The following is a 26,236-nucleotide window of genomic DNA, read 5'->3' as shown; positions in this document are numbered from 1 at the left end:
AAGCATTTTTCATTAACTAGTTTTGCTAGTCTAATTAGCATTCATTATGTTAATTAGTCAATTTGCTTTGGAAAAATGTATTTTATAATATTTAAAAAAAAATAAAAAAAAATTGAAGTGGATCAATATAAAAAAGCTTCAATTTTTAGCCCAAAAAACAAATATTTAGGTCCCAACAAAAAGTATTTGGTCTCTAAAACAACTCATTTTTAATAAATTATTTTATCCCAACAAAAAGTATTTGGGCTCTCAAAAGTCAAAAAAACTCATTTTTGGTTTTTGGCCCAACAAAATAAATCAATATAAAGCTCTCGGTTAAATCGGTTAACCGGTTTAACCGGACCGTTTAACCGTGTACCGTTTTAACCGAAATTATCGGTTAAAATTCTTATTGGTTCGGTATCGGTTAATAAACCGTTTAACCGAAAATTATCGGTTAATAACCGATAAGGTCCTTAACCGGACCGTTTCGACCGATACCCAGGCCTAAGAATGTGCACTTGAGGCAGCAATGAGAGTGCCCCCAAAGGATTGCTTGGATGTCGCTTTAATATCACGTGGAACAGAAAACAAACGTTTGTTTTCAATTGATGGTTAGACCAGTAGTTGGGAATGGGTACGTCTCCTCAAATTAACAAGAAAAGCAGAAGGAACTATAGCAATATAGAAGCAAAGAAAAAAAAAAAAAAAAAAAAACCCGTATTTGCTAAGCCAAAGCTTACGGTTATAATTTATAGGGTTAAATAACTTAAATGCGTAGTTAGTATATGTGGTTTAGTCTCGTTATCAAAAAGGGATTAGAGTTTTTAAAAGTGACAATATATATATTGAACAATAAATGTGACATACTTATTTCCAAACGACAAAGCCTAGAAGGCTCTCTATCATCTGGGGGTGGTTGAACCATCCACTCTACTCACCCCTAAACTATAGGGAACAATAAGTTAGAGGATGGTCTAACTACCGACGAAACCTTCTTTAGGAGTGGCGGGAGATACAATAACTCTCAAGTGGCAAAGAGCTCTCTCTAGTCTATCCTCTCACCTAACCCTATTTCTTTTTTTATTAAATGTCAAGTTAAAGTGACATTTTGTACACGTGACAACATTTTATTGGTCTTACATGACTTTTTATATACGTGGCAAAAATTTAATCGAAGTTTTCAAATGGTAGATAAATATTAAATAGGGATATCAAATTGAAAATTTATAAATTAGGTGTATCAATTTTATCATTTTTAAAACCTAAACATCTTTTTGATAAAAAAGCAAAACCCATGTATCAATTATATATTCAGCTCTAATTTCTGCCACGTCATAGGCGTGCTTACTGCTCAAGCACGCCCGAGTCCCCCTAATCACTGCTTGACATCCATATATGGTGGCCTTGGAAGCCTCATTTTCTAGGAGAAACCATGACAGCCCAATTCCACCTACATACAAATCAAACCAAGGGTCAAGAAGGAGAAGAAGAATAAGAAGAGAAAGAGGGAACAAGAAAAGAAGAAGGACAATCTTTGTCTTCCCTCACGGACTCCCATGACATTTGTGTTGCTAAAGTTTGAATTCAAGGGGACTCTTCGACTTATCAAAAACAAAAGGGGGTGGGGAACTATTCTACTTTGAAGACAGGACCCTGCTTTTTCGGTGTCTTTAAGTAATCAAGTCAAAGATGATGTTATAATGAACACCAAATTGTTAGGCGAGGTTTGAACCAAAGTACGAGGGCTTATTGTAGTGGGCGGGTAGATAACAATCAAAAGTTTCTTTCATCACAAGTTCTTGTATTGGGGTTTTCATCATCTCCTCTCAATTTCAACGGTAGAAATGCACATGATTTGGTTGAGATAGACACGATGCTTACTAAATACTCTTTTTTTTTGGAATACCCAGATAAATTTTGTAGTGGTTGGTTAGATTACCTACTTCATATAGGTCGGAGTGGAGAATGGGGGATACGGATCGCATGTAATTTGGACAGCTTCAAAAAAAGAGTATATATGAGACCCATATGCCCTAAGCAACCCAACATCAACCCTATTTGTAAGACTGCTCGAATTATCTACAATTCGGTCCATTTGAGAACGGTTTAAAAGTCCCACTATTCTTGTAAAAGTACTAAGTTAGGTGATCAAGAGGTTGTTGGAATTGTTTAAAAATTTCAATATCCTCACAAAAGTACCAAGTTAGGTGATCAAACACTCCTTTCTTTTCTCTACCAAGCCAGCATAGCGTGGCATTACCACTCTATTGTGTAGCATAATTAAGTCTGAAACCAAAGTTATAAAAGCGAAAGGTGGTTAATTTTATTACAATGAGAACATGCTTAGATCAGTTAGTCGTGATATTTTTAGTCATCGTAATTAAGTTGACGTCCGCACCAGTAGCCAATAATAATTAAATATCGCAATTTTTCTTAAGTCAATAATGGAGAATTACAATCGAGTGCATCCTTTAACATATATTACAAACAATTAAGGTTGCCATCATCAAATTTTCCAAAATTGTTGAATTTATGTGTTTTATTTTATTATTATTATTTTTTTCCTCTTTTTCATTCAATTTATAATGGTTTTCTTCACTTGTACACCGAAGGTGTCAGTTTGCATGGGTTTTTTTTTTTCTTTTTTCTTTTTTTTTTTTTACACAATTTGGAATTCAGATCCCCTTCAACTGAGGAGAAATTGGAGATTCTCCAATTGTTAATCGTGACCCTTCATTTTAAATCCAATGGTCTATAAAATGCATGTTGCTTTTGTATAATCGAAGCATTAAGTGCTGATTTTTATTTTACCGAGTTTTAAATGATTTTATAAACCATTGGATTTAAAATTAAGGGTCACGATTAACAATTGAAAATTTTCCAATTTCTCCCAAATTGAAGGGGATCCAGATTCCGCAATTTGTTGTTTAAATTGCACATAATTCTAAATTTTTTCACAGAAATAAAGGTTACATGATTGTTTGAGTTGCATACAATTAAAGCAATCAATTATAAAAAATTTAATTTTTAAAAGAAATTACTTGTCTTGGACCTCCTTGTACCCAGTACCCGTATCCTTGAGTTCCAAGGTCCTTTTGTCGATTATAAATATGTTTCCAACGTCATAAGAGAATTAAAAAATAAAAAATAAATAGTGTATGAGAGATTAAAGAGATGTATAGTAGAACAAAGATTCTTTGGGTGATATAGATATAGAGCCCTGTATGCTTCTTGTTAAAGGAGATAAATGGTTATGAAAAATGATTGAAATTTTTAGTTTCTCTATTAAATTTATTTGGTATTGTGAAATCATCACTTGTCCTAAAAGTTTAAACTCATAAGAAATGATGAATTTAATCATTTAATTTATATTTTAACACTTTCCCTCACCTATTTAATTGAAATCATCGCTCCGTTAAGTCTTGTATAGGGATGTCCAATGATTTTCACTGGAAGTAAGCCAAACTGTTCTTATAAATCTAATTTTTTTTGTAAAAAAAAAAAGAAAAAAAAAAAGGAAAATAGGATAAAAAGATCTAGGAAAGTTGGTGGCTCTGTATCATGGATATGTTAAACCCAAAATTTAGTGAAATACAAAGAAGGTGATCAAATAACAAAGATGTAAAGAATCATATTGTCCAAAACTCAATGATAGCAGTAACACATGAAATTGAGTCTCCATCCATAGCAAGACAAAAGCTCTCTGTCCTTCACCCACTCACCACTATGACATTTTTACTTGAGATTAATTGATCAAACAAATTCATATCTCATCTAATCCACCCGCATCATCAATGCACGCACAACCTACTTCCAGTGGAAACTTCCGAGCTGTTAAAAAGTCTAAAAAACCATCATTAATTTAGCCTATATATGAATGCTTTCCTCCTAGACCAAAAAAAGTTTGGCCTACTGCAAGTATATCTGTAATTTTGAGTTATTACCTTCATAACTACTTTGCTTTTAGATAATAAAAAAATTAATAAGGAAGAGGAAAATTGGAACATCTTCATACATTAAAGATGTATTTAAAATATTGGGATATTATAGTTTTTACTGCAATTCATTTTATAAACTCACTTGGTAGTATATTAATATTTTTAAAAAATCAAGCATCCAAATTTGACAGTTAAATTGAATTTGTTTTGTGGCTAATGACAACCTGATGTAGTAATTGTATAGAATTTGTGGACTATCATGTCAATTTATAAAGGATTTGTAGTGAAAAATTGTAAAGCAGTTGTTATGCATAGTTTGATGATTGAAAATATGTATTTCATGTGCTTACGGTTACCACTAGCTGATGTGGTAAGCGGGTGCATTATCACATGAGTTTATAAAGAATTTGCAATAAAAATTAGTACTTTTTTTTTTTGTTGACAAGTTCACACAAGAGCGGAGAAAGAGATTCGAATTAATGACCTCTGTTTCATTAGATGTGGTACCAACCGATTGAACTACCTTATAGGAACAATAAAAATTAGTACTTTGACATCACTTAGGAAAAAGTAATTGTTCTAAGGTTCTTTTTATTCAGGGGCAAAATTGTCAAAATGGGGAGTGCCCCATTTTAAGACTAGGAGACACCTCTTTTTACAAGATGCTTGCATTGTATTTTTTTTTATTTTTTCATTTTCCATTCAAGCACTGGAAAATCACAATAATTATTGCATTAGTGGAATTCTCAGAAAATGAGTGTGTACCCGCCAAGTACATGATCTACTTCGAGCTGTTTATCCGCAGCAAAGGACAATCGTGCCCTAAAAAAACTGCCACTTTTAAGATTTTAAGAGAGAGAAAACAGAGGAACAGAGAGAAAATCCGTATGTTAAAAATTCTCAACTCAAGACAAAAACTACACATTTTTTCATTTGAGAGAGTGAGAGTGGAGTGTGTAGCATCTCTCTCATCTTTACTTGTATCAAAAGACCACTTTTTAAGAAAAAACAAAAGAACACGTTAACAGACAAACAGAGCAAGAGTAGTCCACAGAGGGATGACAGAGAGTGCTCTGCTTTGCCATTGATTTCTCGCGGGGGATTTCAATGCTCTTTTAATATCTGCTTTCATTCGCTGATGCACCAGTAAAACAAGAGGTTTGAGATGGATAACAAGGAGGAAGTTTTGGAGGCTGTGCTAAAAGAAGCCGTGGATTTGGTACCAAAACAGAGCAGCCTATCAGTCCCTTTTTTCTACAATTCTGAGAATTATTTTCTCTTTTTTGGGTGTTTTTGCTTTTGGATTTTGCGTTTTTAGTGATTTTCCTTTCTGGGTTTTTGGGTTTCTGGTAGGTTGGTGATGAATATGAACTCTATTTGGTGCTTTTTGTTGCTGGTTTTTTTTTTTGGGTGTGTTTATGATGAATCCGTACTTTACATTATTATTTTTGTTTTTGTTTTTGTTTCTGTTTTGTTTTTGGTGTTACTGTGTTCTGGTTTTGGTTTTGGTTTTTATTTTATTTTTCTCTCTCTGTGGAGTTGTGCTTTTAGTTTTGCTTTGAGTTCGTAATGGAATTTGTATTTTTATTGTAGGAGAACGTACCGATTGAAGAGGTTTTCCAGACCTTGAGGTGCAACAAAGATGGTCTCACAACAGAGGCTGCGCGGGAGAGGTTGGCCATTTTTGGCTACAACAAGCTTGAGGAAAAGAAGGTACACTATACATTTTTTTTTTTTTTTAATCTGTTTGTTTCAACGGAAACTTTTTCCCGGAAAGAAATATGATACTCTTCTGGTGTGAAGAGAGTCAACATGAAGCTTCCAAGAACTTGGCTGAAAAATAAAATGATAAAATCTTTCCCTAGCCTTACTATGAGTTTTCAACAAGATTAATGGAAACTAAAAGGATTTTTTTTTTTTTTTTTGAATTATTTCTCGATGGATCAAACAGAGATCAAATTTCTTCTTAATTTGTTATCTCTTTGGGCTTTTGGTTGTTCTGACGTTTTCTGGTTGTTTTTGTATTTTGGGTTTACAGGAGAGTAAGTTCTTGAAGTTCTTAGGCTTTATGTGGAATCCTCTCTCTTGGGTCATGGAAGCCGCAGCTATCATGGCAATTGCGCTTGCCAATGGAGGAGTAAGTTTTTTTTTTCCTCTACTAAGGATTTTTCTGTCACAGCTCAGAAAGAGAGGGAAGAAAAGGAAGTTGAGCTTTCCATGCTTATATTGATGTTCTTATGGTTTCTTAGAAACTAACAAAAAAATTGTTTGTATAGGGTTTAGTTGATTCGAAGTTTGTTTTCTCATGTCCCAGATACAGAATATTTATATTATTTTTTTCTAGTTCTTTCCTGCATTTTGTCATCAGCCAGGGAATTTTCACTGTCTGTAGCTTCATACTGACATCATATTTTTGCAGGGAAAACCTCCTGATTGGCAAGATTTTGTTGGGATTATTGTTCTGCTATTCATCAATTCAACTATAAGTTTTATAGAGGAGAACAATGCCGGTAATGCTGCTGCTGCTCTCATGGCTCGTCTTGCACCAAAAGCCAAGGTATTAGTTGGAAAAGTGAAGGTCTTTCCTTATCTATATGATTGCGGTGATGTTGTGCTATGAGTTAACTTTTGATTTGATGTAAATCTGAGTTACGGGTACAATGCTATGGTTTATTGATGCATTTCTTGTCTCTTGTGATTATATAATCTGTATTGTTATTATTTTAGGTTCTTAGAGATGGGAGGTGGACTGAGGAGGACGCAGCTATTCTTGTTCCTGGTGATATAATTAGTGTTAAGCTTGGGGACATTATTCCTGCAGATGCTCGCCTTCTCGATGGTGATCCCTTGAAAATTGACCAGGTGATTTTGTAACCTTTGTTGTTCTATTTGCTGAATTTAGGTCACTTTGGTTAACTGGAGCTGACTGACTTATCTTTAGTATTTGGACTTTTCAGTCTGCACTTACAGGGGAGTCACTTCCCGTGACAAAAGGCCCTGGTGATAGTGTTTATTCAGGTTCTACATGCAAACAAGGAGAGATTGAAGCCGTGGTCATCGCTACTGGTGTTCATACCTTCTTTGGCAAGGCTGCTCACCTTGTGGATTCCACGAATCAAGTGGGGCACTTTCAAAAGGTAAATAGACGAAAATTCCTTTATTTAGACAATAACTACATGAAAGATAATAAAATACAGATTTGATAGGCAAAAGAAAATGGAAAACAAGCTAATGCAAGAATGGGAATCAAGTTGAATTCATAGGAGGGAATTGGTGGAGACCACTATGGGCATGAATCTTACATGATAGAGAAGCACATAAGATATATGGAATTAGCATTGCTGTTTATGCCACTGAGTTGTTTCTTTGATACCATTCATAAGCTTCTTTATGTTTCATATAAGTAACTGCCTTAATAAATCATTGACAATTTTTTTTTTTTTTTAACTTTTTGGGCAAAAGGTAATTCTTGGTTTGCTTTCAACTTGTGATCAAAAGTTTATTTATGTGACTGATAACTATGGCTGGCCCTGCACGCACAAGAACATGTTTACCTACAATTTATAACCGGTGTTGCCCATTTTTATCCTGCCTCGATTAGATTAATTCTTACTATTTGCAACTGTATGTGAGTAAATTTTTTTGTACTTGCTTAATAGGTCTTGACTGCTATTGGAAATTTCTGTATATGTTCAATTGCTGTGGGGATGATAGTAGAGATCATTGTCATGTATCCAATTCAACACCGGAAATACCGTCCAGGAATTGACAATCTGCTGGTGCTTCTTATTGGAGGAATTCCCATTGCCATGCCCACAGTTTTATCTGTGACAATGGCAATTGGATCCCATCGTTTGGCTGTGCAGGTTGATTATATTAGAGGTGTAATTTCATTTACTAACTGATCACAGTTTGTTAGTTAACAGTATATATGTGCTATTGTTTAATAATTATTGCAGGGAGCTATAACTAAAAGAATGACAGCAATAGAAGAAATGGCAGGGATGGATGTGCTTTGTAGTGACAAAACTGGGACTCTGACACTGAACAAGCTTTCGGTTGACAAGAATCTTATAGAGGTTGGTTAATGGTTGGTCGAGTTCGTGGTTGCATTTTAACTCTCTTAGTTGTTGTGCTGTTCCAACGTTCTGTTTGTATAGGTCTTTGCAAAGGGAGTAGACGCAGATACTGTTGTTCTGATGGCAGCTCGAGCATCCCGAATGGAAAATCAAGATGCAATAGACGCAGCTATAGTTGGAATGTTGGGTGATCCAAAGGAGGTATATATCAATTAATTATAGGATTTCTCTTGTACATTGGGTTAAAATAGCAACGATGGATGTTTTCTGCCTATCTTTATTATGTGAGCTAACGCATATAGGTGGACTTTTCTAAACTATTTTTTTTAACTTTATTTATTATGTTTCTTTGCTTCTGCTATTGACTGCAAAAAGGCTCGAGTTGGTATACAAGAGGTTCACTTCCTTCCATTCAACCCAACTGATAAGCGAACAGCTCTAACATACATTGACAGTGAAGGCAAAATGCATAGGGTCAGCAAGGGTGCACCAGAGCAGGTTAGATTATCCACAACTATTTTATGTACTTTGATGCTTCTGGAATTCTATTGAAGTAATTTACGCCTGTGTTTCTATTACTAGATTTTGAATCTTGTACCCAATAAGTCAGAGATAGAACGTAGAGTCCATGCTGTGATTGATAAGCTTGCAGAGAGAGGATTACGTTCTCTTTCAGTAGCATACCAGGTATTCTATCATCCATGTCGTTGTTTCCTGGCTATATTTTCAATTCACTTCTAATGCATGTTTTTCGTGTAATAATTCATGATCGTATTGGCAAGTTTCATTTTTTAATGTGCAGGAAGTTCCTGAGGGAAGGAAGGAGAGCCAAGGAGGCCCATGGCAATTTATTGGTGTCATGCCCCTGTTTGACCCGCCTAGACATGATAGTGCAGAGACAATAAGAAGGGCATTGAATCTTGGAGTAAATGTTAAAATGATCACAGGTGTGTGTCCTTTAAATAACAATATGAAATGACTGCTATTTTTTATTTGTATGCATAGTCAATGCTTTGGCACCTTTGATGCCTGGTACATATTGCAGCTATAATAAGGCTTTACCAGTGAAATATACCAGAGGATTTAATGAGGCAGTGTGATGACATGTTTTACATCTTGGGTAAAAGTTCTATATAACAGCATTGCAAAACTGTATAAGAAGGATATTCATGATAAGTTATCTTTTTCATTTTGAACTATTAGGTGTCTAATATCTATCACTTTGTAATTATTCTACAAAGAACTCCACATTATTAATTTAAGCCAAAAAGATAATTCGCAGACTTAGTACAAGTGATTTGAGTTTTATTACATGTTGCATGTGGCTTTTTTTGTAGATAGCATCCTGGACATCCCTTTGCTTTTTATGAGATGTAACATGATTCTTGTTAAATTATCATTTATCCAAAAAATGTAAGTTAATAGGAAATGATGAATTTAACATTCTCCCTTACTTGTGGGCTCAAACTCCACCGCAATAAGTTAGGTCAACTCATTGAATATTTAATTGAAATGAGAGGTGAATTACGGAGAAAGTTCAAACTCAAGACCTATGTTGTGTTACCTTGCAAAGGCTCAAACTCCACCACAATAAGTTAAGCCTAACTCGTAGATTATTAATTGAAATGGAGGGTGAATTACCGAAATAGAGTTCGAACTCAAGACCTATGCTTGTTATCATGTTAAATTACCAATTATCTCAAAACTTAAATTAATAGAAAATAGTAAATTTAATCATTTAATTAATATTCTAACAATCCTACATTATACTATAATGATAGTAATTAACACCAGTTCTATTTCAGTTACTTTTCCCCTCTTTTAATAGCAAAAGGGTGAACTTCAGGTTTGAATGCTAATAAGGGTGTTTATAGTATGTGTTGTACAGCTTAATTGACATTGTTGTTTCCTTGCTTTTACATAAAATGATATGTGGTTGTAACTCAGATGCTTCTAGCTTTACGTGATCAATCCACTCCGTGATGCTTATAAATGGGAATCATCTTTTTGAACAAAATACATTATTCTTCTGGCATGTGGAAATTACAATGTCATCTACCATAGTCTTTCACTTTCAGTCTTGTTCATTTGACTATTTTATCATTATTTGGTCAATATCCCATCTGCTTTACTCTTTTCAATGTCCATTAGGTGATCAACTAGCAATAGCCAAGGAAACAGGACGTCGCCTGGGAATGGGAACCAACATGTACCCGTCCTCTGCATTGCTTGGACAGAATAAAGACCACTCAATTGCTGCTTTGCCGGTTGATGATCTGATTGAAAAAGCTGATGGGTTTGCTGGCGTTTTCCCTGGTACTACAATTTATTTATTTTTTGGTTATTTGCCTATTTCTGAATTACAATGGATAACATATCACTAAGCCTAGTCCAAATTCTATTGCACCCAATTTAGCAACTAGTACCAGGATGCTGGATCCCCTAAACTCTTCCGGGGAGACGGCTAGATTCGATTCAGTCATGCTGGTAACTTGTATAAATTGTTAACAAGAACTCTGTATGGCTTTTGTTGGATATTCAGAGCACATTTCTTCTATTGTCCTTGTTTATCTGACTGCAGTCAATTATTTGTTGGTACAGAGCACAAATATGAGATTGTAAAACGTTTGCAAGCTAGGAAGCATATCTGTGGAATGACTGGTGATGGAGTTAATGATGCTCCAGCTCTTAAAAAGGCTGACATTGGCATTGCTGTTGCTGATGCAACTGATGCAGCTCGCAGTGCTTCTGACATTGTTCTTACAGAACCTGGTCTTAGTGTTATTATTAGTGCCGTCCTGACTAGTCGGGCAATATTCCAGAGGATGAAAAATTACACGGTGAGCATGCGCTTTGATCTTTGGAAAGTTTTGATATAATGTTCATAATCTATGAGATAATGGGTGGTTTTTCTGTTGACACATTTATTATGTCCAAGTTAACTCAAGAAACAAATGGGGATCCAGAATGTGGGATTTAATCTTTTCAGATCAGACAGCTCGGTTCTTGGCAATGCCTGGTTGTGGAAGAAAGCGATTGATCCAGATAGGATTCACCCTGTGTTATTCATGTTTCTGGATAGGAGAGAAGAACCTTTTTTTTTTTTTTTTTTCATTTTGTAGGAAGCCCTATTGCATACAAATGGCAGCATTTCCCTCAGGAATATCCAACAATTAGTAGTATTACTGATACCAATCATAACAATTGTAATTATAGGAGTTATTATGGTTTTAATGATATCGTTCGTTAAATTATTGATTTATTTCTTGTTGCAGATTTATGCAGTTTCCATTACAATCCGTATTGTGGTAAGTAATTTTGTGTTGGCTACAAGATATTGTATTTTGAAAATGTTGTTAATCACTTCCTGTCCTTTTAGCCATCTGACTTGGTTTTCATCCTATTTGATTTCTCTTGTGACAGTTAGGATTTATGTTACTTGCTCTCATATGGCAGTTCGACTTCCCACCATTCATGGTGCTGATTATTGCTGTCCTTAATGATGGTTTGTTACTTTTTTGACCTCGCTCTGATTTTCTTATTTTATCTAACTAGCATAGGACTTTTTTTGGTTCCTTCGTTACTGAATGATTAAATAATCAGAATCATCAGATAAACATATTGTTTCCTATCTCTCTACAGCATTCACTTAACATTAATTCTCCTAGCAGAGAGAGAGAGAGAGAGAGAGAGAATCACATGGATTCCTTTTCTTTATGGTGGGGAGTTTGCCACTTACGAGATCTATGGCTTGCCAGGCACCATTATGACAATATCGAAGGACAGGGTTAAGCCTTCTCCACTGCCAGATAGCTGGAAGTTAGCAGAGATCTTTGCAACTGGAATCATTCTTGGTGGTTATTTGGCTATGATGACAGTGATCTTCTTTTGGGCAGCATACAAGACAGACTTCTTCCCTGTAAGACTTATTATCTTTTTGTTAAATGATCACCAAATTTATGAATTTCATGGCTGAGATCTTTCAATCAAACCCAATTTCATCTCCTACCATCATCTTCATCATCATCATCCAAGTACTATATGCAACTGAGGGCTTATTTGCATAAATTGTTTTTTTTTTTTTGCTTTCTCCTTACCTTGACTACTTGTTATAGCTGTCCATTTTTCTGTATCATTTATGAGTGAGTAGGAGTTGCTTGGTACCCATTTACTTGAATTGAGTTGTATTATGCCATATACAGCGTACATTTGGGGTTTCAAGCCTTCAGGAAAAGGACAGGGATGACATTAGGAAGCTTGCCTCAGCAGTGTATCTGCAAGTGAGTACTATCAGCCAGGCTCTCATATTCGTGACACGGTCCCGGAATTGGTCTTTTGTCGAGCGTCCTGGCTTTTTACTTGTAGCAGCTTTTGTTATTGCTCAGCTGGTGGGTGAACTGCTGATTTTTCCTTGCATTTTGTGATTTTATCTACTGATTTATGGCGATATCAATGACCTATCTATCAATTTTGTTGTGTGTTCAGGTTGCCACCATGATTGCAGTCTATGCGAACTCCAGCTTTGCTGCAATCGAAGGGATTGGATGGGGTTGGGCTGGTGTTATTTGGCTCTATAACCTCATCTTTTATTTCCCACTTGATTTTATCAAGTTCTTTACTCGATATGCCCTGAGTGGGAGGGCTTGGGATCTTGTTATTGAGCAAAGGGTACGACGTACGGCACTGTTTCATTAGCTTAAGTTGTTTAGAAGAGCTCCTCCATGACTCTTTTGGGTTGAATTCTCTGTTCTGCAGATTGCCTTCACAAGGAAAAAGGATTTCGGGAAGGAAGCACGTGAGCTTCAATGGGCACGTGCACAAAGGACACTTCATGGTTTGCACCCACCTGAATCCAACATGTTCAGCGAGCGCACAACTCACTCAGAATTTAATCAGATGGCAGAAGATGCAAAAAGACGAGCTGAGATTGCCAGGTACACAAATTTTCATCGTTGCTGCAAGTAGTTTTTTGCTACTTTATTGAGACTGCATTTGAAATCTTCATATTGAGCTTAAGAGGAAGACGAATGCTATTTTAGAGTTGAATCCATGTGGAAAGAGTGCATTTTGATGGATATGTTTTCTTGTTTCTTGCAGACTGAGAGAGCTGACTACACTGAAAGGCCATGTCGAGTCGGTGGTGAGACTTAAGGGCCTTGACATTGACACAATTCAGCAAGCATACACAGTCTGAAAGATCACAAGTTTCTTCGATTCCCCATGGTACATAAATATAGTGTTCAAATTAAAGAGATTTAGTTTATCATCCTAATGTATAAAACATAACCCACCTACATTTATATGTTTATATATCTGTGGCTCAATGTAATACACAGCTTCATTGTAATTTGGGATGAGAAACTCTGGTTGAGATTTACCATCAAATGATACATATATATATATATATATATATATATATATATATATATATATATATAATGAAACTGAGAAACCCATGGAAAAAACTATAGATATATAATCATAATAAGAAATGTTCATTATTTTCTCACTAAATTGATCAAACCCATCATCATCTTCATTATCAACATCGTGATAACTAGAATGGAATTGGAATTTATGGAAAAATGAGAGGCACAAACTGAATGAAAGAAATAAAGCAAATATATCAGAATAATCAAGAAGAGGCCTGGAAAGCTCTGTGCTTCTCAATCTTCTTCTCAAGCTCATCCTTCTTGGCCCCAACCACCCTGTCCACCTCCTTCCCATTCTTCACCAACACAAACGTGGGCATCGCCTGCACCTGAAACTCCTGCGCGACATCCTACGAAATTTCGCAGAAACCCAAAAACAAAGTCAACAATCACATACAAACCCAGAGAGATTTGCCGACGAATAATAAGAATCAGAAGAGAGAATACGCACAGGTAATTCATCGACGTCGATCTTGGCGAAGACGACGTCGGAGAACTTGGAGGCCATGCCGTGCACGGCGGGCTCCATGAACTTGCAGGGCCCACACCAGGCAGCGGCGAAATCGATCACCGTCTTTGCTCCATGCAACAGAGAAAAGGGAAACGAATTAATCCCTACCTAACACCATCTTAACTCTTAAGGAAGACTAGAAAGGTTATAGAGAGTGTAATAGCAAGTAATTTTACGAGTTGGGAGGAGTCTTTGGCGCTGTTGAAGTGGAGCTGCCATCTGGCGGAGGAGTGGAACGACAGGATCCCAGAACCCTCCGATGCCGACGGAGACGCCTCGTTCGTTGGGCCCGCCCCAAGGAAGCTTGAGAGGAAAGATCCCATTCTCTGTCTCTCTCTGTGTCTTTTGCGTTGAGTCTTGAGAGGAATTTATGGAGTATTGGCTTGGGAAATAAGTGATCTCTGATTCTCTTTGCTCGGACCTCGTGACCATCGGCACCTGTGGGTAACAATGTTGCTGACGAAAAAAATAAAAAATAAAAAATTTAGGCTAAATTATTGTATTCACAATTCTCGTGGTATCCTCCGTGACAAAATTATCTTTATATATACTTTCACTTTTTTCATAGGTCTAAGTAGATTAAATTCTCTTCTCAAAAAACAAAAAAAAAATTAATAAATTAAATTAAATTAAATTCTAATAAAAATTCATCATATATTCAATGATAATTTTAAAAGTCACCTATGAATATGAAGAAGTAGGTTAGAAGAAGTTTGAGTGTATATATTAATTAGCATTACTCTTTTTTTAGATGTAGTGCTTATAAAAAATTTCATTTACCTTCTTTCAAATTAAAATTTTCAAAAGAAACCCAAGGCTTTTTTCATTAATTTTTTCTTTTTAATTTGTTTTATTTCAGAGTAAAATTATCTCCATATATAATACATAGATCTGGATCTTTTGTTATTCAAGAATTATAACATAAACGGTGAAAGAAAATTCTTTGTCCGAGTAAGGCTCCCATGTCCAGATGGGCACCTTATATGGATGCTCTCTCTTGCTCGAACAAGAGAACTCGTCTCATATATCCATACTCATAAAGAAAGAACTAAGGTAATAACAAAAATCTCCAATTACAGGAATTCCCATGCATAATACACTCAATTTTGCAATTGGAAGAGGGTGTAGACATGCAGTTGCGGCGTTGCGCTAAAGTCAAAGACTACGTCTAAGACTATGGCCATCGCTTCTCCATCTAATAACCTTTGTAGGCATTTCGTATTTAGGCTATTTCAATGTTTAAGCACTAGCAGCAGATGTTCTATATGACATTCTCTTCCTTTTGATTAAGAAAAATTTCAAAAAAAATCACAAAAAATTTACTTACATCAAACTCGCTACATTTAACCAACCTTCAAGGGGTTGCTACAGTGTTTCCTAATGTGTAGGAAACCAAAAGTGGTTCCCTATACATTATTTTAATATAAATATTTCTCTTTCATCTTTGTCTTTAATTGGGGATTATGTTGGAATTTTGTGAAAAAAGTGAGGGTATATAAAGAACTTGTATTTTGTAAAGAAATAATATTTTAGTGATACAAGGAAAGGTAAAAGAAGCTATTGTGAAATATATTTTCATAGGGAAGTAAAAAGTAGTTTTGTGCTCTAAACTTAGGAAAAATAAAAAAAAAGCTGCTGCTAGTGCTCTAAGAGAACGTTTAAGCACGAGAAATTATACATACACATCTCCTATTCCACTCATATATTATTGGGCTGATGTAATATTGCCCATCCTTACTTGAAATTTTTTTTTTTTTTTTTTAATAAAGACTGATTCAAAAACTGATGAGCACTGCCACATCAGTCTTAATATAACAGTTGAATAGAAGATGAGTATGTAAACATTACTCATTTGAGCACCCCTCAAAAATTTGAAGATGGTGGTTTTTTCTGTTAACCTTTATGTCTAACAACCAACAGGTAAAACTGAAGGAAGTTCATAAATTTCTAACGTACATAGAAGACAACAAATGGTCAAATGCCACGTTATACCAGACCCTTACTTAAATGGAACCGGAACACCCTGCCTTTTGTTCACAATAGCCATTGCCAAATACCGGGTACCCATTCCAATAGGCACCTGTTCATCAGGTCCCTCCCAGAAGGGGGCTTCACCTTCGCCTACCAGACGCCAGTATCCCGTTCTGAGGGACTCGGCTTGTTCGTCTGTGCAGTTCTGAAGAAGAGCTTCCACTCGGAAATTTATCCCAAGAGAACCAAGAAACTGAGACTGAGTAATTGGGCCATGGATAGACACATCGCCTGTAAAACGTTGAAATACTCAAATTTATGTACATTTTTGCTTTTACTTCTATATTCAGAGAAGAAAAACAAAAGGAAGATACAGCTAGCACAATGGGGACATGCACCTGAAGCTTCCTCAGCAGAGTGCCGGATGGAAGCAAAGTCAACATATGCACTGAGATCAGCGGATCCAGGATCATCCAGAATGTTGACAAATTTATGTTGTCTAATCGCCTGCAGATATGTGGTATTGCCGTATTGGGAAGAAGATAAAATGTGAGAAAAAAAGGAATAGAAAAGTATATATAGGTAGAGATGTTCTAGCGTTACATGGTTAGCTAGATAACTATCGAGAGACCAAACATCAAGAAGAATTCATCCTCAGATATAATGAAAACAGTACCATAAAACTAAAAACAGCAACATGAAGAATCATCCCTCGACATAATGAAACCAGCACCATAAAACTAAAACAGCAAGGAAACAAACCTGCAGACTATCTGAGACTACTGCATCCATTCCATAATCAATTATAAGAGCCCCTCCTCCATCAGAACCTATTCTCTTAGCAATAGTTTGAGTCAACTCCGTTGCCTTGGGGCAAACCTCAATGTGATCAAGCTTTGCTATCTCTTCAGTCGCAGCCCATTTAGAGCGCTCCATTAGATAGAGTTTTGCAGGCGTAGGCTGTGGAGATAGAACAAAACGAAACCTGACCGATATTTTACAAAAAGTATCAAATAACTAAATGCTTTACCAATTGCACATGCAGAGAGACTAATTGTCAGGTTAAGTTCTAGATCCTTACGATGAATCCTCTGCCAAATCAACCATCTTCTCACACCAGCCATGAGAAACCCTCTGCATACAAGAGTAATGCAGGATGAGAGATAGTTGAAGCATGTGCTCGCCAATGACAAGATACAACAAAGAGTTTACTAGTATACAGTAAGTTTGCTTAATCTGAAAGTTTACTGATATTAAGCCTAATAGGTTGGTGAGGATAGTGTGAAAATATTGTATTGGAAACTTTTGAAAAAATAATTTTTGCAGCTACTTGGGAGGCCATCCGGTACTTTGCCTAGAGTCAATTGGCGGCTATCCAAAATAAATAGTCAGGTTGTTTTCCTCTGCTTGCAATTTATTCGCTGCAGATTAATAGCTAGTTTGTACCTTGGTACTTGTTACTTACACAAAGAAACCCATCCATCAAATACCTCTACTCTGAAGATGGAAATCTTTATCTCCGCAACATATATAAATGGTCTCATACACATGAATATATGTCCCTTGACATCTTCCATATGCAGAAGCTATTTTGGAGTTCATGTTACTCTCATCAAATTTCCACTTCACCCAGTGTACTGAGAGCATACAGCAAGTTGTTGTCTTAGTTTTGCACGGCCTAAATCTATACGCTATTATGCTATCAGTAGAAAATTTGAACTATCGGTTATGAATGACTACATTGTTACTTAAAAAAATGGAGATCACACAATAGCCCATTGTTGAATCAAATCTTTCAGAATGATTTAAATAATATGTAGTGAACTAAAAAGAGGAATCTTATATGAAACATAATAACAGGCACTAAACAAGCAAGATTCAAGCAGAAATGAGAATGTGGGACAAAATGAAACCAGAAAAAGTCAAGGAGCTGCAAATGTTTTATGAAAGTATGATATAGCGCTAGAAAATTCAATATTGACGAAGGAATTTTATAAAACCAAAAAGTATATCTTTCATTTATATGCAAATAACAGCTTTCATAAGTTTTCAGTCATTCGTGGTCCTTATAGTTACATCTAAAAAAAAAAAAACTGCACCCAATCAGCCAGAACTACAAACTCAAATTAACCAGACAAACCTGAAATTGATGAACTGGTAAAGCATCATAAAACTCATGGGCAATGACGATTGTAGGCACTGGAATTTATGAAAGAAGAGAGAAAAGTTGGTAAGGAAGGGAAGAAAACAAACTAACACATTTTAAACTATTAAAGCACAGGCAAATATAGCGCAGTTCTAATAATATCTCCAAGATCAAAATCAGAAGAACAAAATGATAAGGTATGTTCAACTGCAAAACTTCTCCAGTATGTTAATTACATTCAGCGTTTCACAAATATTAAACCTGGTAATTGTAAATCACTATCATGTTAGAATTGCTTTTAGCATACTATGATACCTTTCTTGCTGTCAAATCAAGCATTTTGCACGCACCAATCACAATTTTTAAGGATTCATAGAGTTGATAGTAAAACACAAGCCTCTAAATATCTGACTAAATAACATAACCTCCAATTCTCTCTTCGCTTAGTATTATTGCAATTGCAGTACAAAACCTATAAAAAGGACAACATAAGGTAATAACATCATGTATAGCAAGCAACTAAGAAAAACATATGCATAGGATGATCTCATGCATATCTAGTTCATGTCCTCGTATATTGTCCTATGAGATTACCCAAAAAAAAAAGTTTTGTCTAGGGACAGAAAATAATATTTAGAGAAAACTGTTTATGCATGCGCAAGCATGTGTATGTGGAGAGATAGAGAGAGAGCACAGGTTACACATCATTTTACTCAATCTCCAGAGGAACATGTATATATAAGAATCTGCCATCCTACTTGAACATTATTGTGCACATCTGCTTGTTTTCATTGGTAAAATCAATAAGATATTCCATACATCCTGAAGGAATCTGCTCCAATGCAGCATGCCATGTCACAGGAGTTCCAGCCAATGTGCTGACAGCCCTTTTGTTCATCTTGTCATCCATATTATCTTCATACTTGCATTTCAAGTTGCTGAGCTGAAGCTTCTGTAGTGTTGGGCTACATTCTACCATATGAATGTGCAATGACTCGGTGAAGTTCTTAAACTTAGAAGCCCCCTACAATAAAAGCTACAGTTCTTAAACTAAACATGAACCCAACCACATTCACTAACTAATAAAAGAGTGAAGAAGTAAAGGTGAACTATTATTCTTATTTTCAGAATTAAATTGAAAATCCAAAATAGATGCATGATGAGGAATATGGTCTCATACACGAAGAAGATCTGCCATGAGAGTTCCTCGTCCTGGACCCAGCTCGACAAGGTTCACCTTATTTGGTTGTCCCATTTGCTCCCACAGACACATGGCCCAAACACCAACCATCTAAAGTTATATAAGCAGGACGTGAGAAGTCATTCTTCTTGATTGCAAATCTTCAAAAATCGAAGCAACTTAGATAATAATGCTCTTCGGTTTAATGAGTCCTAGAAATTTCTTATAAAATTACGAAGAGAAATGAGTAGCAACTGAGAGTTTCTTAGCAACCAAATTACCTCCCCATACATCTGGCTTACTTCAGGAGAGGTTATAAAATCACCCTCTGCTCCAAACACATCCCGATTAATGTAGAACCCAGCTTTAGGATTTGTCAAAACTTCCTCCATATACTCAGCAACTGAGATTGGCCCACCACGGAACTGACAACACAAAAGTAATATGCAATAAGATTAGAAGTACAAGCAAATTCCAATGTCTAAATTGATAGATTATGACACATTTAAATCCCAAGTGGAAATGATGCAGCCTCATTTTTTACTGAAAATGATCAAGCAGGATGTGCCTAACATTAACAAATGGAAGTTCCCACAGGGATGGCAGGAAACTATAGTTTTATATGATTGCGCTATAATATTCACAAAAGTTCTACCTACAACTTCACAATGAACTCATAACATATGAGTTTTTTTGTTTGCCATCCACCATATCCATTTCATGTTCATGACTAGAGCATCCCTTCTGGTCAAAATTTTGTTTCTTATGCATAGCACCAACATACCATATCAAAGTGTCATACCAATATCTAAACTCCAAATTTTGCTATAAAAAATCAAAGTGCAACAAATTTTGCTGTTCAGTTTCTTTTCTTCTATTCAACGAGTGTATAGCAACCAAATGGGCAATGAGATACAAATCAAAATATAACAAAGCTACACTCAAAATGATTAACCAATGGGACAGTTACCTCACCTATTCCTTTATTTCGAATAAAAAAATTGAACATTATAACCCCATTAGTCCCAAAGTAACAAACCTACCTCAATGAGTATTGAATTTCATTGAGAGACACTACCAATCCAGAAAACATATGAAATTTCCGCATAGTACACCAGGATCTCCAACGTTCAAACAGACACACCACGAAAACCAATATTTACACCACCATAAAGGAACATACGAAATAAATAAATGAATTGCGAACCTTGATGATGCTTTTGAGGTGCTTGATGAGCTCGGAGTCCGAAGAAGGCGCATGAGAATGCTCTGCCATTCAAACCTTACTTAAGCAAAGAACAAAATCTAAGAAAAAAAAAATAGAGAATGCCTTCTCATTGAGCTTACACTACAAAAGCATTTACCGGGTGGATTGTAGAGTCCAGAGCGGTCGACGGAGATTGCGGCGCTGGGTGGAGAAGTGGTCTGGTTTGCATCGTCCTCTACGTGTTCGACTAAAGAACTGTTTGGGATTTGTGACGACGAAGAAGAGGAAAAGGAACGTGTTATAGAAGGCGAAGGAGCTGGAGGTGGTGATACTGGTGCGGAGAGTTGTGGAGCAAAGTAGCAGGCATTGGGTAGCCGACGATAACAAGTGGCAGATTGTAGAAGCAAACGTCTCAGCATTTCGTGATTACGGTGATGAGTGATCTCTGTCCTAACGACTTTCGACGAGCAAGAGAAGGCAATATACATTTACTAAATATTTATTTGATATATAAAGATCTCAGGTGCTTGGGCATGGCGGGGATGTAGCTCAGATGGTAGAGCGCTCGCTTAGCATGCGAGAGGTACGGGGATCGATACCCCGCATCTCCAATTTCTTTTTGGTTTTTGGATTTTTTTTGAAGAAAAATACTTATGTATGTATAACTTTTTATCAAATTACTCTCTAAAATTCTAATTGTTATCAAATAAATCTTTTTTCCGTCCTCCGTTAATTTTTAACGGCATGACACATTATACCCAATCAAAAGCAAAGACATGTGTCCATTTTTGTTAAAAATTAAAAATATAAAGAATGCAAATAGACAACACATAAATGAAGAATACAAATAAAATATAAAATAAAAATATTTTTGTTCTTTATGTTTGTTTTGTACCCTCAATTACTTTTTTAACCATGTTGTCATATCATGTCATATCTAATTAGAAGACAAAAACATTTTTTCATTTTTATTAAAAATAAAAAATAAACATAATTAAATAAGAAAATAATATATTTAAAAAACAATTGATATAACGTAGCAGCACCGTTCAAAAATTAATAAAAACCTTATAGAGTAAATTGGCAACATTTAAACCTTATAGAGTAATTTGATTAAAATAAATAAATTCATACCTCATTGATCTCTTGAACATTTTTTTCTTATTTTAACCGACAGCGACGATATGTCATTTTAGGGATGAAATCCCATAAAACTATTTTTAAAACGTGCCCCCAAACAAGTTTTGCTAAGAAATTTGTCTGCTGTTTTTCTATTGTATTTTGAGAAAAATTAAGCTTAGTCCCTAAATTTTTGTGGGGTTTTAGTTTAATCTTTAAGTTTTCAATTTTGACAATTAGATTTTGAATTCTTACTCTAATTTTAAATATGTGTCTCTATCAATTTAATGTCCATATTAGACCAATCCATTAATACTTAGTGACTCTCCTTTGACATGTCGTTTAACCACTATAGGTGCCCCGGGCATACTTTAAAATTATTAAAATTACACATTATATTTTTAATTTAATATAATTGTGTCACATGACATGAATGGAGTAAATGATGTCTCAAACTAGAATGACACGACATTAATTGATTGATTTTTAATTAATTGGACAATAGATTGATAGAACATATTTTTTTTAAAAAAAAATCTAAGGAATTAATTGTCAAAATTAACAACTTAAAAAATAAATTAAAATCACTTTAAACCGAAGACTAATGATATTTTTCCTTTTAAAAAAGGAACTTATATAATTTTTATAAAATAAATATCAGATTATATTTTTTGAAAAATATATATAACATCTTCCCACGTTTGATGCAAACGAAATCTTCACCAAAAAAGAAAAGAAAAAGGGGGCTTTGGCCTCTCTGTATCGTTCACTAGCTCCTAATTCCAAACGCTTCTCAAGCTGGGGAAGGTGTTGGACTTAACGGCAGTGGTGAAAATTACTGGATGCTGAGGCCGGCGAGGTGGATCCCGTGGTGGAGGTGGAAATATATGTTTTTCATTATTTTCTCAGCAAGGCGGGAAATCGATGTACTTGCTGACGATGAGGGCAGAGCGGGAAAGGTTGGTGCCGATCTGGTCGGTAGTTTCACTTATTTGTTCGATATTCTTCTTTTCTTTTGCTTTCTTTCTATTTCATCTCAGTCTATTGATTTCCCTTTGCTCTCCATCTAAACCAATACTTAGCATAAAAAATTTCGATAAAATTTGATGTTCAAGAGATGGAGGGTTGCTTGAAAGAGATGATGAATCTGAGGAGAAAAATTTGACTGGAAATATGAGTAGGTAAATTGGAGTGCATATCTGTAAGTTTGTAACGCAGCTTTAAATCAACGAAAAAAAATTCTTCAAAATTTGGAAGGTACTCGAAAGAAATGTTGGGAAATAGTTCTCGTTAATTTATACAAGTCCGTGAGTAACCATTTAGTGTAATCAAGAGATAAATATACATTTGAATTTGAATTTACAGATAATAGATGATAACAAATACAGATCAACTAATCCTCTCTTCATCTTTAATCTTCTTATCTTGATCAAGCTTCAACAGATGACATTGTAATCTCTTATCTTCTTTTGGTTTCAGCTTAAGATTCTCTGCTGGATCATTTCAATGACAACGGCTGCTGCTCTGTTTTATTTGAAAGAAGTTGAGAGTGTTCTTTGTGTGCAGCATCAACATCTTCTGGAGAAGCTCTTGGTACCAAGGTAATCATGCTAAACCGGAGTTTATCACCAAATGTTATAATATGAATGAGTGGGAGATGATGATGTAGGAGTAATCACACTATAATAAGTGTGGTCATCCTCGCACCAAATCATCTCCATAGAAGGTGATAACTTCCATGAAAGTTATGAAAAAAGAACTGAAGAGTTGCATTGCATTCTATAAATATAGGATGATGTCAAAATGTTTTCCTTTTCTCTTTGTTCTCCATCTGATTTTCTATCCTAACGAGAACAAATCCTTTCATCTATCATTCTTCTATAATTAAAGGATGCCACTGCAACCACCACACCTTTATCTTTAACTGCCTCAATTGCACCCCCACAAATTTCTTGAAGTCTTTCAAACTGTAAGAAAAAGACTTACAACATAGAACAAAAAGTTCCACATCACATACCCAAAACACTTGCACACAACAAACAAGACATGAAAAAACAAATATAAACTAAACCTTTCCTTCTCTCCTTTGCAACTCCACTCCCCTAAATCCATCTAAAACTGAGGCCCAACAAAAAATTTACAGCTTTCATTCTCTTGACAAGCAAAGAGACTTCAAATGCATTGCCATAAGAAATTCCACAAATCTTATCCTTTCAAATATATAGATGAGTGTACCTTCAACAAGGCAGAAAAGGTTCACATTTTACGCCTACTTACTGCAATTAAGACATTCTTGGATCACAGCACTGAACCACAATCCCGCACAACTCTTCAAGGTATTTCATCAATGTCATTAACATATTTCTGACATTGCATGTAAACGACAACCTTGGACAAGCCTTTAAGCTAGTGAATGGTCGATATTGTTAACGTATTCCAATACTTGTCTGTTATAATGTTATCGGCAATGATGTCATAGACTCTTCCAAATAACTAAAGATGTTTCTTTGCATTCTTACGTCTTTCTTGCGTATATAGCAGTCTATCTTGCGTATATCTCTTATTTATAGCAGTCTATCTTGCGTATATCTCTTATAAGTTGGCATGTTTTATTCATTATTAGTGTTTTATTTTTTTATTTTTAATTAAGAGTGGATGGAGCTTGCAAATTAGTAATAATAGAGATGTACTCAGGATGAACGGCATAATGCAAAGAAGCATTTTTCCAAACAAAAAAGTTCGATCTCACAAGAGGCAACCAAGTAAACAGATTCAAGGATATTAACAACCCAGGTGACTTTTCCTCTAAACTGAACACCCTAAAACAAATAGCCTATCCATGAATTCCAAACAAAAAACAAACTTTAAATTCAAATGAACCATTTCCATGGAAACAAAAAAGGAATACTTCCTCAAAACTCAATCTCTCCTATTTCCATGTGAGAAAGCAAATCCACATCATCTCCATAATTCAACTTCAAAAACCAAACCAAATCACAGTAACTAAACAAGATCTCATTTTGAATCGCAAAAAAAAATGTCAAATTTCAAATAAAGAATTTCGTGAAAATTTAGAGTTTAACCTATTCAGAGCAAATCGTTTGGAAGCCGGTATAAGGGATTGATTGGCCAAATCGTTCGAATCAGAAGAGGGACTGGTCGTTTTTGGCTGCAGATCCTGGCTTCTTCTCCAACTTAGGCGACAACAATGCTTCAATTTTCTCCAGGCAGTCAAAAGAGAAAGGGAATTGTTGGCGCGAAAATGAAGAAGGAATTGGATGAAGAGGGTGAGAGAGAGAGAGAGAGTATAAAACTCTCAAATAATGAATGGCGAAAGCTTTTGAGGTTGGCAGATTTGGAGAGTGATGTAGACCACAATGCTTGGGAATATATGAGGAAGACCCGGATAGATGGTAGTGTGAAGACACCCTGAAAGATGGTGACACGATTCCAAACTCGCGCTGCAGCAAAGGAGGCTCCTGGAACTGCGATCGATCGCCCGTTGACTGCGATCGAGCGCTCATGCCCTAGAAGTTCGAGACAAGTCCTTGATACTGTGACCAATCCTCTCCTTTGAGTGCGATCGATCGCGTGATCGAGCTCACTAGGCCCTTGGAGGTGCAATTGAGCACCCCGCGTGCTGCGATCGAGCGCACGCGGGAACACTATGTTATTTTTTCCACCGTTTTTAAGTTTAACTTGACTTTCTTTCCATGTTTTGCTAGGATTAGGGTTTTTGGAGTTATTATTCCATGTTTTACTAGTAATAGGAGTTTTGGGGCTATAAATATATGCTTATAGCCTGTAGAAAAACAGCTTATGTTGATTTATCAGTTTTCTCTTAACTAAGAATTACTCATAAGTGAGTTTCTTCATATTTTTCCTTGGGCTATAGATAGACTCTATAGTTTTGAAAATAGTTCTTAGATCATTGATAGACTCAAAATCTAAGAATTATTTATCCGTTCTTCTTGTTACTGTTGTTTTGCATACCATCAAGTCAGGCTGCATCATAAAGGAATCTGACAAGAACTAAATTGTCGAGAAAAGTAGCGACTTTTATGTAGTGAGTTTTCTTTTTGTATAATTTCTCCAAATTTCGACGAAAATAATGAAATGCCGAGCTCATTGAGAATTCCCTAATTTAATACGATGTTGTTTGAAGAATTTTTTCCTACTCAATTTAAACTTTGTCCTTTTAAGTTATATTGGCACAAACTCAATCACAAAATAGCATGGTTTGACTGATATAACACTTGTTTTTTTTTGGTTCCCTCTCAATTCGCTCTATTTTTAAAATAAAAATATTAATAAACATCTTAAAATACAAAACATTTAAAATTATTTTTATTATCACAATAAAACACTTTTTCAAACAACTTAAAATACAATACATTTAAAATTACTTTTATTATCACACTACTAAAACACTTTTTCAAACGCATTAACATACGGATGAATATCTGGGGGGAAACCCATGTGCAGCATTTAGGTTTCTTCAAATTACATATCACGCAATTTTTCGTTCGAAAGAGAAGGCGGAGTCACCCTGTGATTGTTTGGTTGTCACGGATGAAGTAGGAGTAGAAAAGGCAAAAGCTGATCGCAATTGAAATGCCAGAGATGGACAAGGTTGCAGGGAGGTTAAGAAACGTCGCAAATTCACAAGCA

General features: G+C 35.5%; 3 protein-coding genes, 1 long non-coding RNA gene and 1 other non-coding gene across 5 annotated transcripts; 3 read left to right on the top strand and 2 right to left on the bottom strand.

Annotated features, from left to right (window-relative positions):
- Positions 1-4,837: 4,837 nt before the first annotated feature.
- Positions 4,838-13,376, top strand: LOC132183410 (plasma membrane ATPase 1). The gene is made up of 21 exons (XM_059596839.2): positions 4,838-5,139; positions 5,514-5,633; positions 5,959-6,057; positions 6,340-6,477; positions 6,648-6,782; positions 6,878-7,057; positions 7,580-7,786; positions 7,880-7,999; positions 8,081-8,200; positions 8,375-8,497; positions 8,582-8,686; positions 8,802-8,946; positions 10,151-10,315; positions 10,601-10,839; positions 11,275-11,307; positions 11,423-11,504; positions 11,758-11,918; positions 12,202-12,387; positions 12,485-12,667; positions 12,755-12,933; positions 13,097-13,376. The coding sequence occupies exons 1-21, from the start codon at positions 5,086-5,088 to the stop codon at positions 13,191-13,193; spliced, it is 2,871 nt and encodes a 956-aa protein (XP_059452822.1). The 5' UTR covers positions 4,838-5,085; the 3' UTR covers positions 13,194-13,376.
- A 79-nt stretch (positions 13,377-13,455) lies between these two features.
- On the bottom strand, positions 13,456-14,391 carry TRX2 (thioredoxin 2). Its single transcript, XM_059596840.2, has 3 exons — positions 14,119-14,391; positions 13,883-14,005; positions 13,456-13,781 (listed from the first exon to the last, which is right to left on the bottom strand). Exons 1-3 carry the CDS (start codon positions 14,263-14,265, stop codon positions 13,635-13,637), a joined length of 417 nt encoding a protein of 138 aa, XP_059452823.2. The 5' UTR covers positions 14,266-14,391; the 3' UTR covers positions 13,456-13,634.
- Positions 14,392-15,808: 1,417 nt separating this feature from the next.
- On the bottom strand, positions 15,809-20,916 carry LOC132181001 (NADH dehydrogenase ubiquinone complex I, assembly factor-like protein (DUF185)). The gene is made up of 10 exons (XM_059594037.2): positions 20,604-20,916; positions 20,447-20,508; positions 19,521-19,664; positions 19,240-19,350; positions 18,879-19,083; positions 18,054-18,112; positions 16,995-17,047; positions 16,676-16,898; positions 16,312-16,420; positions 15,809-16,204 (listed from the first exon to the last, which is right to left on the bottom strand). Exons 1-10 carry the CDS (start codon positions 20,863-20,865, stop codon positions 15,942-15,944), a joined length of 1,491 nt encoding a protein of 496 aa, XP_059450020.2. The 5' UTR covers positions 20,866-20,916; the 3' UTR covers positions 15,809-15,941.
- Positions 20,917-20,984: 68 nt separating this feature from the next.
- TRNAA-AGC (transfer RNA alanine (anticodon AGC)) lies at positions 20,985-21,057 on the top strand. The gene has a single exon. It is a non-coding gene; the product is annotated as a tRNA-Ala (tRNA).
- Positions 21,058-22,295: 1,238 nt separating this feature from the next.
- LOC132182321 (uncharacterized) lies at positions 22,296-25,440 on the top strand. The gene is made up of 3 exons (XR_015912056.1): positions 22,296-22,524; positions 23,045-23,166; positions 24,657-25,440. It is a non-coding gene; the product is annotated as an uncharacterized LOC132182321 (long non-coding RNA).
- The last annotated feature ends 796 nt before the right edge of the window (positions 25,441-26,236 follow it).

The sequence above is a fragment of the Corylus avellana genome, chromosome 5 (genome assembly GCF_965113065.1).
Source record: "Corylus avellana chromosome 5, dhCorAvel1.hap1.2, whole genome shotgun sequence".
Taxonomy (NCBI): domain Eukaryota; kingdom Viridiplantae; phylum Streptophyta; class Magnoliopsida; order Fagales; family Betulaceae; genus Corylus; species Corylus avellana.
Note: the sequence above shows the minus strand (reverse complement) of the source record. Positions and strands in the feature narration are given on the sequence as shown.